Source organism: Cardiocondyla obscurior, linkage group LG17 (genome assembly GCF_019399895.1).
Source record: "Cardiocondyla obscurior isolate alpha-2009 linkage group LG17, Cobs3.1, whole genome shotgun sequence".
Taxonomy (NCBI): Eukaryota; Metazoa; Arthropoda; class Insecta; order Hymenoptera; family Formicidae; genus Cardiocondyla; species Cardiocondyla obscurior.
In genome coordinates, this window is record NC_091880.1 from 460,906 (window position 1) to 476,617 (window position 15,712).

General features: G+C 49.3%; 1 protein-coding gene across 2 annotated transcripts in view; it reads left to right on the forward strand.

Moving 5' to 3' along the window:
- LOC139109335 (probable serine/threonine-protein kinase dyrk2) overlaps positions 1 to 15,712 on the forward strand; it is a 132,733-nt gene that overhangs the window by 102,083 nt on the left and 14,938 nt on the right. For both annotated transcript variants that reach the window (XM_070668312.1, XM_070668311.1), the window contains one exon: positions 8,579 to 8,734. In XM_070668312.1, coding sequence (XP_070524413.1) covers positions 8,579 to 8,734 — 156 coding nt within the window. The remainder of the gene's footprint in view (positions 1 to 8,578; positions 8,735 to 15,712) is intronic.

A 15,712-nucleotide genomic window follows, 5' to 3' on the forward strand; every position in this document is an offset into this window, starting at 1 on the left:
TGTTTAGCGCAACAAGCTCGACGTGCGTTCCTTTAACGTATTCAGATTCGCCGGACGGCTAGCTGGATTTCCGTTCTGCTGAATTTGTTCCAGATTGATCGCGCGGGGAGATAACGGGGTCCACGAGAGATCAGATCTGTGCTTCTAACACGTGAGAATGCAGTTACTTAAAAATTCTCAGCAGCGAGAGCGACGTAGTTGAGGGGACAAGGGGGATAAAGCACGCACGTGCACGCGTTTACTAACACGTGGCAACGCGGTTGCTCCAGACGTGTCGAGTGGTTCGTCGCCCTATATTCGTGCAAAAAAAAATAAAGAAAAAAAAAAATAAATGAATGAGAAGATACAGATTGGTCGTCCGGTCAGAAATCAGCCGTATCGCCGTGGTATCATTTCGTTATCTCGGATAACGACGGCGCCGCGTACACTTGCGGCCCGATACGATTATCGCGATCTTATCGCCGTGGAAAACGAGCGTGGATCTCCGCGCGCGATTGTCACGGACGTGCCGCTTTTCCAGAATCGCCGTGGAAATTTTTCTTCGCCCTGGGGACGAAAGAATGCGCCTCGTGCGTGACAGATCTTGTTTACCGAGCCCACCGCCACCGAGACCCGTCGAGAGGCCTCGGACGGTGCTGGAATAACGGAGCAGCGTGGCTTAGGTTGCCCCGACGCAGTCCCGCAGCCATGGGACTTAATGCATGCCATTGAATATCGCCAAGTGTGTGCTTTACGTAATTAATTGCGAGGCATATCCAAGTGTTTTTCCTCGTCTAGTATGTACGAAGGCGTGCGAAACTCCGTGACGCGACGATAAATGCTGCCGCTTCCGAATACCATCTCGCCGAAGTTTGGCCTCGGGATAGAAATTATGTGCCCCCGAGCGTTCGGTCTCGCTCAGGCGGGTATCGCTTTTTAATTCGATAACCTGTTTCTTCTTTATACGTTGAGTCCGCTCTCACGGCACCAGACGCGTCCTCCTCCCTGCCGGACCGTTCGGTCCCGATTTTTTTCTCCGCCCGACCCTATACACGCGGTACCGAGTGACCAGGTCGGGCCCCCGTGGTCGTGAAAGTTATCCGCTTCGCTACGTGAAACATCGTTTTCGCGGGTCCTTCCGGCGGCGAAGCCCCCCCTCGATCGGAGGGATCCGATCGTCGTGCGCCGCGATGAAAGGGAGAAATTTTCGAAAGCGAGCCTTTTCCGGCGGACGTTTACGCGTTCCTCGTTATCTGAAAGCGATCCGCACGGTTTATTGCGCCGCGAAGGTACGATTTTGACCGAGCTGTGAATGGAAAGTAATTAGAAAACATATCCTCGCGTGCTACGACTATTAAAAATTAGATTTATTTTCGAATTTTTAGTTTCGATCACTTGTTGTTACAGTCTCAAAAGCTTTCGCGGAGATTCGGCCGAGATCTTCGCGAAGCCCTATTTCTCGCTCGTTCGATAAAACGATTCGTCGATGTACAAACACTCTTCGGCTCGTACAACAGACGACGGCTCTTGAGCATGGCCCCTTTTTCTATTCTGGTGCGTGCACGTTGACGCCTGCTCGTCCACGAGTTCTTTATATTAGCTCTCTGTCCCTCTTTCTCTTTGCCGCGCGCCGTGTTTGCAGCCCTCTTAAGGCCGCACTCTTTCCTCGAGATTCGCCTCGTCTTCGAGGCCGAGCGACGTGAGTCGAGCCCCATTGTTGACCGTTTCACAGTGAGAGGAATTTCTAGGAGCGGAGAGGCGCCATTATGCAGCGAGCAAGAAACGATTGACGAGAAAATTGCAGAAAAATGATTGCACGATCGAGCCGATCGCGCGCGCTCGCCCGATAGATTCAAGAGCGCTGACATTGCGGACGCTGCGCTACGCGACGCGCACACGGCCTACAATTCGCGAAACTCAATTTACGAGAATTGTCCCGACCGATCGGGGTTTCTCGTTTGTCACGAAGGAGAGAAAATTTATCCGTAATCTGAAGACGTCGACGACCGGATGACGCATGGGAGATAAATATTTCGCGACGGGCAACGTCCCATATGTCGTAACGTTATAGTTTGCGGACGGAACGCCTGGTATCGTGCGCCGCAGCCATAAATCTTTAATGCGGTTGATATAGAATATGATATAGCGCGAATATTAATGAGCCCCGTTCACCGTTAGTCGGGGCCCCGCGAACCGATTGGAAGCAGAAGGTTAACAAGTCACGCGTGAAGCTCATCGACGACTCGTGAAGTTTGCCCGATAAGCCAGAAATACCCGGCGATGAATAGAACCGCGCTCTCGAACGTCACGTCCCCGGCGGCTTTCAACAAACCGCACGCGGTTTTGATAACCGCCCCGAGCCTGCGTGTCTCTCGCCGACTCTCGCCTCGCGGCTCGCGCGGTCAGCTGATTTGTCACATGTCGAAAGAGCTGCGGCGCGGAACGGACGGTCTTTTCGCGTAGATTGATGCGACGCGACGCGATGCCCCGAACGCAGCTGCGCCGCTCTCTTCTAACGCAAAGACTGCGTCAATTATCTTTTGCGTGCGTTCCTTCGTAACGGGGGCAAGAAATGTTTTCACTTTCTACGTTTACACGCGCACGCTTGCTTTACGAGCACGCGTGCCTTCTTACGCTCCACGCCGATTTCTGCCACAAATTGACTGAGATAACATAACGTACCGCGTTGCTCGCGCACTTGAGCTCGTTTATCAGCCCCGCCGTTCCTCGCGATTGTTGCAAACCGATCGCGCTTCTTATTTGCAGGGAGAATATCGACCGTCTCTCTTTTTTTTTTTTTCAGCCTCGAATCTGTGCGAGAATAGCTTTGGAAATGGGTCAGGATCTTAATAGAAACTTAACTAACTGCGCGTCGCTAATGCCGGGGGCGGTTTCTCCAATCGATGATCAACGACTAATTGGCGTTTGTGAAAACGTTCCGGCCGCGTTCGCGCACGTACGACGACGAACGGCGATTGGCAAATGTCCACGGTGAAAAGGTGGCGGCTGTAAGTGGACGCGAACGCGGACGGGGAAACTTTTACTCGCTCCTTAGGAAAAATGGATAATCGCCGGCGAATAAATCAATTCGTCGTAACTTCGCGCTCGATTTTGAATCCCCCCTCGATTCGTTTCGCTGAAACGGCCGCGCGATCTCACCGTTTCGTTTTCACATGGGAACGGTTTGTCGATTGCGACCTACCACAAAGTCGAGGCGCTTGAGAACGATTCCAGATTCGAACGTACACGATCGATATTAATTTACCAGGCCTTGCAAGATTTTTACAATTTTTGCTTTACGGCGGGGGCGGATTACGTCACTTTTATTGCATTGTCACAAGCTCTCTTCGGTGCAACGGCACGCATCGCGATCGACGGTAATTGTATTCCGTTCGCCACGTGAGACAATTGACTGTTGGCCTACATTTGAAAAGTTGCGATTGCTTACGTCTTTCCCATAAGTGCCACATAAAAGTGGTAGATGACTCTTGCAAGTTGTTCCGCCTCACGTTTGAGAGATAGATTTTCTTTTTTTCAATTTTTTTTTTTCTTTTCTTTTTCCAAGCGTGCGCGTAACTTTTGCATAACTGTGTCGAAAAACAAATATTCCCGCGGTGATTGTTGCCTCAGATCAATCACTACGGAAAGCAGCTCACGTCGCTTTGTTAACCGTTCGATATATTTTCGCGCGGCAGCCAGATTCACGTTTGCAGGCGTCCTTGACCCGCGGATTTTTGCCCCGTGATTGATATCGCGAACGTCACTCGAGCAGGTCGTTTTCCTATCACGGTGGAAAAACTCCGGATTGATAATAACTGGCTCCCGGTTGGCGCGGTGCCCCCGTCTTTCTCGCGAGTAAAAGCGAGCTGACAGCGCTTAATAATTGGAAAGCCACTTGTGGAAAGCTGCTCTAAAATTACCGTTTCGCTAACATTGTTAGCTCGATACAAACTTTTTATTTCTTCTCGTTGCTGCAAGTGTGCCACCGCGATCGGCGGCGTAATTGCGGTGGTGTAATTTAGTGTAATTTCAAAATGTAATCTCTCTCGGAGGCGTAATTTTCGCGTCACAGTCTTCGGCGTTCTTTCGACATGTTAAAGATTGATGAAATTTGCTCTCGTGCTTTCATATCTCGTCCGTTCACGGTGGACTTTCGTCGACGACGCGTTATCGAGCTCGATATGACCCAGGTGTTACTTGAGATTTAAAAAATTTTGCGACGAGAAATTGCTCGCCAGAAAGAGAGAGAGAGAGAAAGAAAAACGAGCGATAAAAATTCCATTCCGTTAAATGTCGTAAGGCGAGAATTCGTGAAATATTGATGAATCCTCCGGCGTCGTCACGCGCGTCATATCGATTATGGGAAACGGTCATCGAAGCCGATATTCCGCGAGCGCGTGAGCGGCTTACGGAATTCAGTGCCATCGGCTTCGCCGCGTCGCGTAGTTACGAGCATCATCATCAATTTTAATTTACCTGGGAGTAAGAAGCTCGTTGCGAATAACGGTGACTATTTTTATTAATAACGCTAATTAAGGCGCTCTTCGCCTTGGCAGTGCGTGGGGATTTTATACGAGAACAAAGTGCGGCGTTTATTACAATAATCTTTCGTTTTCTCGCGGGTGGAGAAACGCGGACAGCTGTGGCCGGCCCTACGGTCTAGCCTTTGTGCTGCTGCAGGTTGGCAGGTGCCAGGTACGAGATACATCTGCCGACCTGCACGTGTCCGCGCGATCCGCGTGTGCGTACGCGTATCTGCCGTGCATTCGCGCTCAGGTATACGACGATCCCGCATGTTCGCGTTACAGGCGCTCTTCGAGGTCGACGGAACCTCTCGGCGAGCCGGGGTGCAGTCTGGTCGGTGCCGCCTGCCCAGGTTTTCGGAGGTAAATCTGTGTTCACCTGCCGCTATCGCTAGGTGTGCCCGAACCCACGGCCAGGTGCTCAAGAAAAATCGAGAGCCACGAGTCCCGCCGGTCCCGAGATTAAGGCTCGCCTCTGGGCAAGCGTAATGATAGGGTGCCGCCGCTGGATGAGAGAATGTCCAACTTTATCGCGTCTCTTTTTCTCCGCTTTTCTTCCTGCCCGCCGCGATTTATATGCGGACGCGTTTTGCCCCGTGTGACACGTTCGCCCGTGTTCAGATAATATCGCGATTACTCACTCATTTGTCAATTCTTTTTAGTCACTAAAGAGAGCCTCGCTTTTCCTCCCAAAAAAAAAAAAAAAATATATTTTACGTGCAATAAAAGTGAGCTCTGTCTACGAAATAAACTGACTGGATGGCAAGTCTTCTAAAAATAAAAAAAAATAATAATTTCTTTTAACTTCTCGTGATGATCATTATAGGTTTTTTCTATAATTTATCTTTGCCGGTATTCATCTCGCGAGTAATCTAAAGTAGGACATCTCACGACGTTATGATACAGTGAGACTCTAAATTTATCCCTCTTTCGTGCGCTTCCTGCTCGCTACAAAAGAATTCTCGACGAGGTTTTGTACCGTCGTCTCTCGCTCTGCGGGGACTACATCAGTCATGCATTATGTGGATAATCTAAATAGAACTAGCGAGGCCCTTATATTTCTCACGCATTCAGTTACTGAAATTTAAGCTCTCTCTCCCTTTTACGCCTTCCTGTTTCTCCTCTCCTCCACGCTTCCCTTACGCTTTTTGCCCCGATATATATCCGTTCGTGATTCTCTTCTCTCGAGGGTCCAACTTTTTCCATTCGCGTTGCTCGAGAGGCCCTCCTTGTCCATTAAAGCCGGCGGAGAGAATCGACCTCAGGTATCAGCGGTTTCCCGTAATTCGTGCAGACGGAAAATTCGGCCATCTGTCGCGCGAGTTAATCATCGAGTGGTAAGGATAAAAGAGATTAAATACTGTTGTTAAAAAAAAAAAAAGATAAAATTGCCGGAAGGGAAACGTTTGCTGCGTGCAATCGGCGGCTTTCGACCTCGTGTTGATATCGATTTTGTTGAAATGAGGCATGTACCGTTGCGTGGACACGTACATTGACCTGCCATTCGTACAGTGACACAAGGTTGTCCACCTATGTGACATTGACAATGGTACGAACCGGCAGGTCTAACGAACCCACCACCTTCCTCCTCTTCCCATTTCCCCGTGACTTCCTGTTCCGCCCATGTCGCCGATTTGTACATACACCGACCCGCACATTTAGCATTAAAATGACTTACTCGTTAACGGGGAACAGGAAACTCCGGCGGCGGCTACGTAACGCGTATACACGGTTCATTTATTGTTTATCCAAACTCTTAATATCGTATAACCGTGAAATTTACCCGTCCCCGTGCAAAGTTAACTGAAGCGGACAAGATCGATAATTTGAGAAGGCCAGCTCACCGCCGAGACGAGCTCCGGGGCTTAATCAACAGAGAAGCAGACTTGCTTACGGTACATACGGTTTTCGGTTTCTGATTACCTTACCCCTGTGTCGAGATTAAACAAAGCTTGCGTAGCACGATACGCGAGTCTTATTCATTTCACAAGTGAACGCGCGTGCGTAGATGCAAATGTAGGAGCACGGGCTTAGGCGCGCCACGGCTCCCTTTTTTTCCGGCCGCGTACGCAACGATATTAGCGGTGATATAAATTATTTATATAACGCCGCGGAAGTTTTATGGATTTAATTTAGCGTGCAAGTTTGAAGCCACCGTTGGCCTCACTTCGATAAGCCCAGAGGTGGCCCCAGTCGAGAGTTCGCTAATTGGAATTTCCTTTAGCGACACGAATCTCGGCACCGCGCCCGTTCAGATGGAAGTCTAAGCTGTCGGGACCTATTTTCCGTTGTCGGGCAGAAAGCTGACAAAGTGCCTGCGACAGGGTCGGGCCATCACGTTCGATGCGATCGCGTAGGTTCTTGACCGCGTTTCTTATGCAACGCCCGTCGTTTTTCCCTCCGTGGTCCAGGGTCGCTCTCTTCAATTAAACATCGATATATAATTATAGACCCGCGTATAATTAGGGGCGGACTCGCCGGCCTAAGAATACCATCGATTTCTGTCACTGCGCATTAGCCGCGGGGGTCACTGCACCATTTATAAACGTAGATCCCGATGGAGAATTATAAATCGTACGTAATGAGTGCGCCGCCTTTGAACCGTTACGGGCTTACAGTTAATTCTCGTCGTGAGCTACGTGGTGGTTGCGTTGCTCCTTTTTTTTTCTTTTTTTTTTTGCAAGTTGAGAGGAAGAACTCGGAATAAATACAGCGCGAAAAAAATTATCCGCTTGCCGGTTTTATGCGAGATACATTTTTACAAAATGATTCATAACTTTGATCGCCAGCTACGGCGATTTCCACACGCGTCGTCGTGCCACATTTGCAGCGAGGCGAATCTATCGCGCTTCATTGTCCGATACTAACGAGACGTGAGCTTTAATTATTCTTACATTGTTTTGCAAAACGGAGCCGTCCTCAGCCGTACGATTGTTCCCCTCGACAGGCCGTGATAATCGTCGATTTTCCGTTCCCCGTGCACGCGTTATTTATACGTAAAAGCGCGTCGCGACGCGGGACGTCGATATTTTTTCGCGTGTTCACGTTCCAGTAGCCTGGTTCTGTTTCGTGAAAATATCGCCACGCAGCTCCCAAAATCAAGCGGTTAAAAGTCATAAAATAAATCAAATATAACGCACTGTAATTTTAAAGTCTAAATATAAAAAAAAAAAAAAATAAATAAATAAAAAAATTGATGAAAGGAAAAAAAAAGAAAGAAAAAAAAGGTTTCAACGGGAAACAAAGCCGCAGGATATTTATTACCGGGTATCAAGACACCGGAGTCAAGATTCCATCGGGGAGAGTCACACGATGAACGAGAGCTCAGCGTCAGAATCGTAATCGCCCGCGGCGTCATTTCTTCGACGCACTTATCAGCGGCATATCGCGGACGTGCGCTCGCGGCACGCACACGTGCAGCAATGCGCATCCGCACACGTGTCCCGTCAACACCGACACGCGGGGATCGGCTTGCGAAGCCCGGAGCCACCCACGTTAACGCTTTGTCTCCGATTGCCTGGTCGCGTGTTTGGTCCATGGACGAGAAAGGAGAAACGAGAGAACACCACGGAGGCTCGCGGTAGGCGAGAACGGGCGGGCAGAAATGATATCTCGTCAGCCTGGGCGAATTGTCGAAATAATTAAGCGTAGCGAAGGCTGCCGAGATAGCGGAACGTAACGCGAGAAGATGTAAAACGATTAGTTCTTATTTAAACTTCGCGGTGACCTTAATGTGTCTCGTCGAGAAGATGTGGGTCGGCTGGTTGGTAATTGTTTCTTCAAGTGCGAATGCGATAAATAATTTCGCAAGAGTTTGAAACGAAAGATACACCCGGGACACGGTGCTCATTAAGAGATTCAACGTGTAGTCGACGAGATCTAGTTTCTGTTTCAACTATATTCTGCTATTTTTATAGACGAGGCTTTATTTTTATAAAGAGTTTACGGTGAGATGAGGTACGACTAAAATCGGTGTGACGTGGCGAACCCACGGCAGCCCCGAGAATTGATTCTTCAGTTATTTAGCGAGTTGCACCCGACGCGCCATAACTAACGCTCGTTCTTTCTGATTACAGAGTCCTGGAACGTTGCACAAGGATGTCGGCGGTGCTGGTACGAAGGTCAGCGAGAAAACCGTCGGTGGCGTCGGCACGGCGACCCTCACCACGCTCTCCTCCATTAATAACGCATCCAACACCGGCCGTAATAAAAACAACCCTGTATCTCACGAGGTAAGTCTGCAGTGCCGCGATCCCTGGAAAGGAGCGCGGAGATCTCCGCGTATTGATCGTGGCCGGACGATACGTCATCCCGGGGGCCCCGTAGATGACTTGGATAATTAACCGGTCCCGCGCATGAATTTATTGCCCATTAATCCAGCTCGCGCAACACGCGAACGGGGTGGGCCCCGCGCGCGTGGAATCGGCCCAGCCTTTCCGTCCTGGCGATATATCCCGGGCCTGTGTGCGCGCCTCGCACAGACACACGACATTATTCAGTGCATGACTTATTGGACGCGGCGCGGAGTACCGTTCGCAGTTTAGCTCTACTTCTGCTTCTGTCGCATAAAAGAAGAGCCGTGTCTACGCCGTTCGCATGACAAAGAGGCCCGCCGATCCGTCGAAAGCGCTCGCGAAATTTTTAGCGTCGCGTCCGATGCTTTTTTTTTTTTTTTTTTACAAAGTTTTTCCAAGTAACTGTGATGTAAATGGGAGGAGAAAAAAGAAAGAAAGAAAAAAACATTCGCGAGATTTTGTGCTGTCGCTTTGGCGCTTTTGTTTGGAGAACGCCGGCGACGCAAAAGCGAAACGAAAAGCTCGGGAGTAAAAAAATGGACCCTCGATTTCGACGAAGTGACCGCGAGTCATTCACACGGCTAGCTGACTCTTATCAGGTCGCGGGTCGCACGTAGGATTTTATTGGCTATTGTTAACGAGGAAAATTGTGCCGGCGCGTCAACGACCATGTACGTTTATCGAGTGTCCACATAAATTTATAGAGTGGAACTCGTTATCGGCGCCGGATCGCAACGAGACTCGCGGGCTCATCGCGACTTTTGTTTAACGGTTTTACGAGGAAATTTACGGGACGGGAAGGAAATGGCCGGGGCTCGTCCGCGACGCTACTCGGATGGAACTAATTGAAAATTGTTGGCCGTCGGTTTACCTGTTAGGTTGCGATAAATTGTGCGCTTTGACGTGAGCGCACCACGATTGTCTTGTCCCGCTGTCGTTTCGAGAAAGCCGAAACGGTATCAATTTCTCGCGATTCCGTCATCCTCCAGCGCTTTAAACGACCGGATGGAATCGCGGCGTATTATCGGCCCCGGGACAATCACGAAATAATTAGAACCTTCTTTGAAGTGAAACGGATATCTTAACGAAGTTTTAATCGTTAGTTTTAACGAAGATTAACTTGCTCGAGTACAAATCGAACTACTGCAAAGTAGAGTATCGTATTTCGCCCTCTGGGCTTTCCTCTGTTTTATTTTATTTGCAAATCAACGTTTATTCCGCGGGAGACATTAATTGGCGATGTAATCAACGTGTACGCGATACCGATGTCGTTGCCAGCAAAGCAATCATCGCTTCGTCCACGCGCATTATTAATTGCCACACACCAAACGCTCATTAACCAGATAAAAAAAGTTTGCTTTCCGCCGCGACCGATGACGGTTAATCTGTATGCCCCGAGCTGTCATTACGTGGCCTCGATTCCGCCGCTACGTTAATTTCTTACACCTCCGTGGGACAAATCGCCACGTCACCATCGTTTGTCTCCCTTAATGCCTGGGCACCCTTTTTTTTCTTTTTTTTTTCGCGAGTCCATTACGTGACCGAGACGATCGGATTTCCTTGCGCAACTCGACGCGGTTCTTTCATGCACGTCCGCGGTTTTCAGCGGCGATTCGCGCGGATACATGAGCGAGACAACAACCTGGTGCGCGGGTTTTTTTCTTTTTTTTTTTTTCCCCCTTTCTTTTTTCCTCCCGCGGATTGTTGCCGCGTGTTTAATGCGCTTACGTCCGCGCGCACCTCTCCGTGATGAGGCGCAGAAAAATGCAGCCTCACCGTTAACTCGCCGCACGCGATGCGAGTGCACCGCGCCGCGGTTTATCGAGCACTTTCGGGCCAATTCGTATACGTGAATTTAGAAAGTCCAACGCGCTGGATTTTGCAGCTAATTGTTGTATCAAGCTTGTGCAATTGCGCTGGGGCGCGAAAGCCGACTGTGTTCGCCCCACGCGCGGCTTGTACCGTCATTTTGCGAAACGAAAGCGCTCATTAGTCCGCCGACTCGAGGCGCGGATTTGACGCGCACGCTCGATGGAGTAATTTACGCGGCTTTTACGACGATTTTACCCGTGCCGTTGTTTCCTTCGTCCCTCCCGGGCGTTCTTTTAATCGCCACGGTCGTTACCGCGGATCCCGCGGATAATGTCAAAACTATTTCTCGCTCGCGTCAATAATTTACGTGCACCGACCAGCTCTCCGGCGAATAACGATATTAATAGCGCTGGCAATAATCGAATATTGATAATAGATATTGATCGGCAGAATCGTGCGAGGGATAGGTCAATTACGAAAGTTTTTTTTTTTTTTCTTTAGCGGGGTCCGGAGGGATCTCTTCGGTATGGACGGCTTCGCGCGGTGCCCTTTCCGGAGAGACGAGATGTGAGTCACGTCTTTTGCGAGACATCGGGCGGCGTGCGTGGCGCAATAAAGATAAACCCGTAAATACTAGCCGATCGGAAAAATAGCCGGGCCCGTAGGCGTACCGCTCTGTAATTTTAGTCCGCATTTCTTTAACCTTCTGGTTGTGAAATCGTTTTTTTTCCCCTGCGACTTTTACGTGTTAACACACCGGCAGAAGTCGCACAACTAGTAATCCAATATTTCACGTTGTAATCTAATTAGTGCATGCGGAATATCACGCGCTGTGGATACTTATGTAAAACACCCGAGATATTCTCGTTCTCGTCATGATTTATACTCGACTCGTCGAGTTGCTTTCCAAGACTTTAATCGTAGACTGCGTAACTCTCGCAGCGATCGAAATCGAAATCTCCTGACATTCGGGAGATAATTTCATCTATTAATTTGAACGTTGTTGAGGTAATTCAGTTATTTACGGGTGCGTTTTAACGTCAATGCAGTTTAGCCCCGAATTAAATGCCGTGTTCGCTCTTTCAAATCGAACGAAAAAAAAACTCGCCTGGTTGTTTACGTGTTATATATAATTGCGTGTGCAACTTGCTCCGATAATGTTTGCACATCAGCAATTGTTTCGAGTTGATCGCTGACGCACGTCGTCTATCGCTGATACCGGCGATCATTCTAATTGCAATTAGAGGTTGCCCAAGTTTGGAGGATATAAAAGCGATACATTCGACCACGGATTCCGTCGTATTCGTAATGCGAATAAAAATATAATTTTATCGCGTCGACGTAACAGTTTTTTTTTTTTTTTTTTTTATTATCTATTATTTATGACGATCCAGACTAAATATCGACTCGTAATTGAGCATCGATAAAGTTTTCCCTTCCCGCGATAACAGAAATTAAATCCGTTAATCAACGATTCATCAAGGAACTCTATTTATTTTCGCGAGGAAATTTCACATATCGCTCGGCAAATAACTTTCGTTATTTTATATCGTTTCACGCGATGCACAATAATTAAATTGCCGGCAATATTTATTGGACCATTTCGTTTCGCTTTGTTTCCCCCGGAGGGGTATCCGTGGATTTGCGATTTGTATATACGCGAGTCTTTAATTTCGGGCGATCCAAAAACGGTATTGCAAACGGATACGAAAATAGTATTCCTCCTCTTTCTCTCTTTCTCGCTCGTTGCACGTATGCGAGCGCTAATTAAATCCGCGGTTCTTTTACGACGCAAGCTTTGACGTCGGAGGCGGCCGATTGTTTGCAATTTGGCTGCGTTGAATGCGAGCATCAAGGATTCCGATACGTAGGTTGACAATGCCGCGTGGCTGCTTGTTGTTACATTAACGCGCCGCCTTACGCGCGCACGTCATGCGACCGTAAGAGGCCTTAGCGAGAATCACAACCGTGCACGATGCGGCGCACACGTAACCCGATCGTCTCGCATTGTGTCTCGGATTTCGCGATAGCATAAATACGTGCGGGTTACCCCGCGATGTTAACGATCCTAGGGGAAAGTAATACAACGCCGGGAATTAGCGGGCGAGAGTCGCGGGATTCTCCATTTAACTCACGAGGCCAGTTTGTCTTCCAGGGCGAAGTCGCTTTCCTGCTCCACTAGAGTGCGAGAACCGAGAGCGAGCAAGAGAGAAATCGCGACTAATATCGGCACCCCCGAGGGTCGTCCTTATTACGCCGCGCGTTTGTTCGCCGGCGGAGCTCGCGCGCTCGCTAAAGAGATCCATTTCGAGGCAATAATTTTATCGAGTGCTGACGAAATTGCAGTCGTGCGGTTAAATACGACTTCAAGTGGGACAAGCCTGGGTGTCGTGTGCTCCTCGAGAGAAACTGTACTCGCCTGTTCTCTTCTCTCACCGCGCCGTTGTTGCGTAACGCACGTGACACTTATATCCTATTGTTAATACAATATTCTCATCTCCGTCCTATAATTTACTTGGCGCGCACTCGTGCCAGGAGGGCTCGACGGCGGATAAATATCAAGACTCGCAATCAGGCAGGAATTGAGACGCGATTCCCTCTCTCCCTCGTTTGACAATTATCCCCGCCGCGATCGTACTCACTAAACGGAAGACAATGCGACGCCTTTGTGCCACCGCGAAACAATCGGCGCCGTCGTCTGCGTTCGTTACAACTCACTTGCGGGCGTCACGCTGCCGCGAGGCATGAAATATATCTTCGCTTTCTATACGAAGCGATTTGCCGCGGTGGAAAATGCACTCGACGACGTGACATTTTTCTCTAAAATCTCAAATTATTATTTTATTATTCTTCTCCTCGGTATTTCTTATTTATGTCTGATTTATGTCTCACGGCGAATGTGACTTTTATAAGAATCGAGCACGCGTCAACGCGAGACTTTTCGCTAGACGCAACCGGACCACGTTCGATATGAAGATATATCTTTGCGCTTGCTAGCGCTGCACAGAGAGCGATAGTCTGATTATCTGCGTACCGATTGCTTTGTCGAATCTCCATCACCGGCTACGCGGAAACCGCATAGCTCAGCCCAGGCGTCTCTTCTCCCCGATGCGCACGTGCGCGATGTACCGTTATCTCCATACGCACTTTGACTCCGCGCATATGTGGGTCTCGGATGGTTACTACTATGCTAATGGAGATATCCGTTTATCTGTACGATTATAAGCTCGACGTTGGTAAACGCGCGCGCAACCTCTGCGCCGGTATGTGGGTGACGATGATAATGAGAACTCGTGTACACCGCAGTCACAATTAACGGCAATTGTCCGGCCCGGGAGAGCGACATTAATACATACCGGTTTTGTGCATCGATCGCGACCTAGAATCCCACTATCGCGCCCCGCGTTATCACCTCATTGATTTCGGAGCTTATATATCGACGTGGCCGCGGGTCGCGCTTGGGTGCACGCTTAGAGATCGAGGGGAGGTCTCGTCGTGAGTCTCCAAAGAGATAATGAGACCGAGGGAAACCATCGCGGGTGTACATTCGCGCGGCGGAGCGAAGATTGTCGGAGCGCGGCGGCTGGGATAATACCTTTCCCCGCGAAACACCGGGCGGCCCGCGCTTGTAATTGCCTTATTCTCTCGCCCGTCGCTCCGAGCCACGAAATCCAATCCGGCCGTAACGAGGACGGGCCGCGGCTAATTCCCGACGTTTAAATTTCTAATGATCCACGATCGGCGCGAGCGTTACCGCGATGCGCGAACACGCTTTCAGCCGGGCCGTATAATCGGTCAACGGGGGTATAAATATTCATTAGCCGGTTCAATTATAAGACCACCGGGGGGGTTTACCGGGCCTTCGCGTTATCGACGTGTCGGCGTGTGAGTGCGAGGCACGTATTCGCGCGTACGCTTGCCGGAGACAAGGGCATTCGCGAGTGTGCGTCGGCCGCGGCGACAAAAGGACGATGAACTGTAGCAGTAGCGTCGTCGTCGTAGCGACCGAGCGGACGCGCGGCGAGATAACCGGTTTTGGATATCAGCAAAATTGTCTTTGTGTACCTGGTCCGTTCACCAACACGGTGAGCTAGGCCGAATCCGAAGTGAGCTCGACGAGTCCTCGCGCACCCACGCCCGATCTTTTGGAAAATAAAAGCAAAGTGGCTCCGCGTTGTTAATTAAAAATAATTTTTAATTCCATTTTTTTTTTTTTTTTTTTTACAATTTTACACGATTTTAATTCTAACTGCTGATTCCTTTGGCATTTCTCGCGGGAGAGTTTCTTCATAATTCTTTGTCTAAATGTTTTTAATTTTGCATCTTAACACGTGTATGCCGTAATAATTGGTTAGCGCTGTCGAAACTCGTGAAGAAACACCGCTGAATACGATTTCTTTTCTCGCTCTCGGAGATCACGCTAACGCGCGCGCGAATTGCAGATGGACTTTCTACTACCGATTACATTAGGTACTGTTTCACTAAAAAAAAAAAAAAAAAAATCTTTTGTCTTCTGCGGGAATCGACTTATCTGATTTATCGGACCGTCGTAGATCTCACGTGAACCAGTTGGAAACCTTGATCAGTAAATTATTACAACTTTATTCTCCTACCCAAATAAAAAAAGAAAAAGAGAGTATTAACTTCTCGGTTATAGCCTTAATTATCGCTTATCGCGATCGCGGACTCCGTGCGCGATAGCCGCGTTATCGTTCCCGGTATCGCGGAGCGAGAAGAAACGCGGCGGGAACCAGAAGTAGCCGTCGGGCCGTTGGTATTAATATCGTTCCATCTTGCACCGAAGAAATGTTCGGGTCACGCGTGTCCCGTTAGCGTCGAAGGGATCACGCCGAGGGTTAATGGAACCGTTCTGACGATTCGCTGGCGATTCCCGATCGTTAAAGGCTGATAATAAGTCAGGGCCGCCGTTACGCGGCGGCGCGTTTTCTCCGTCTCTCTTACGTAACGGAGCCCCGTGGACCCCTCCGGTTCCCTTCTCGTCGATCGGCGGCGGGCGGACTCCCTTCCGGTCGGCCGTGCGAGCGGCTGTCACGTGACTTCCGCCGTAAAATCGTGCGTAACGTATGCGACACGCGGCGCGAC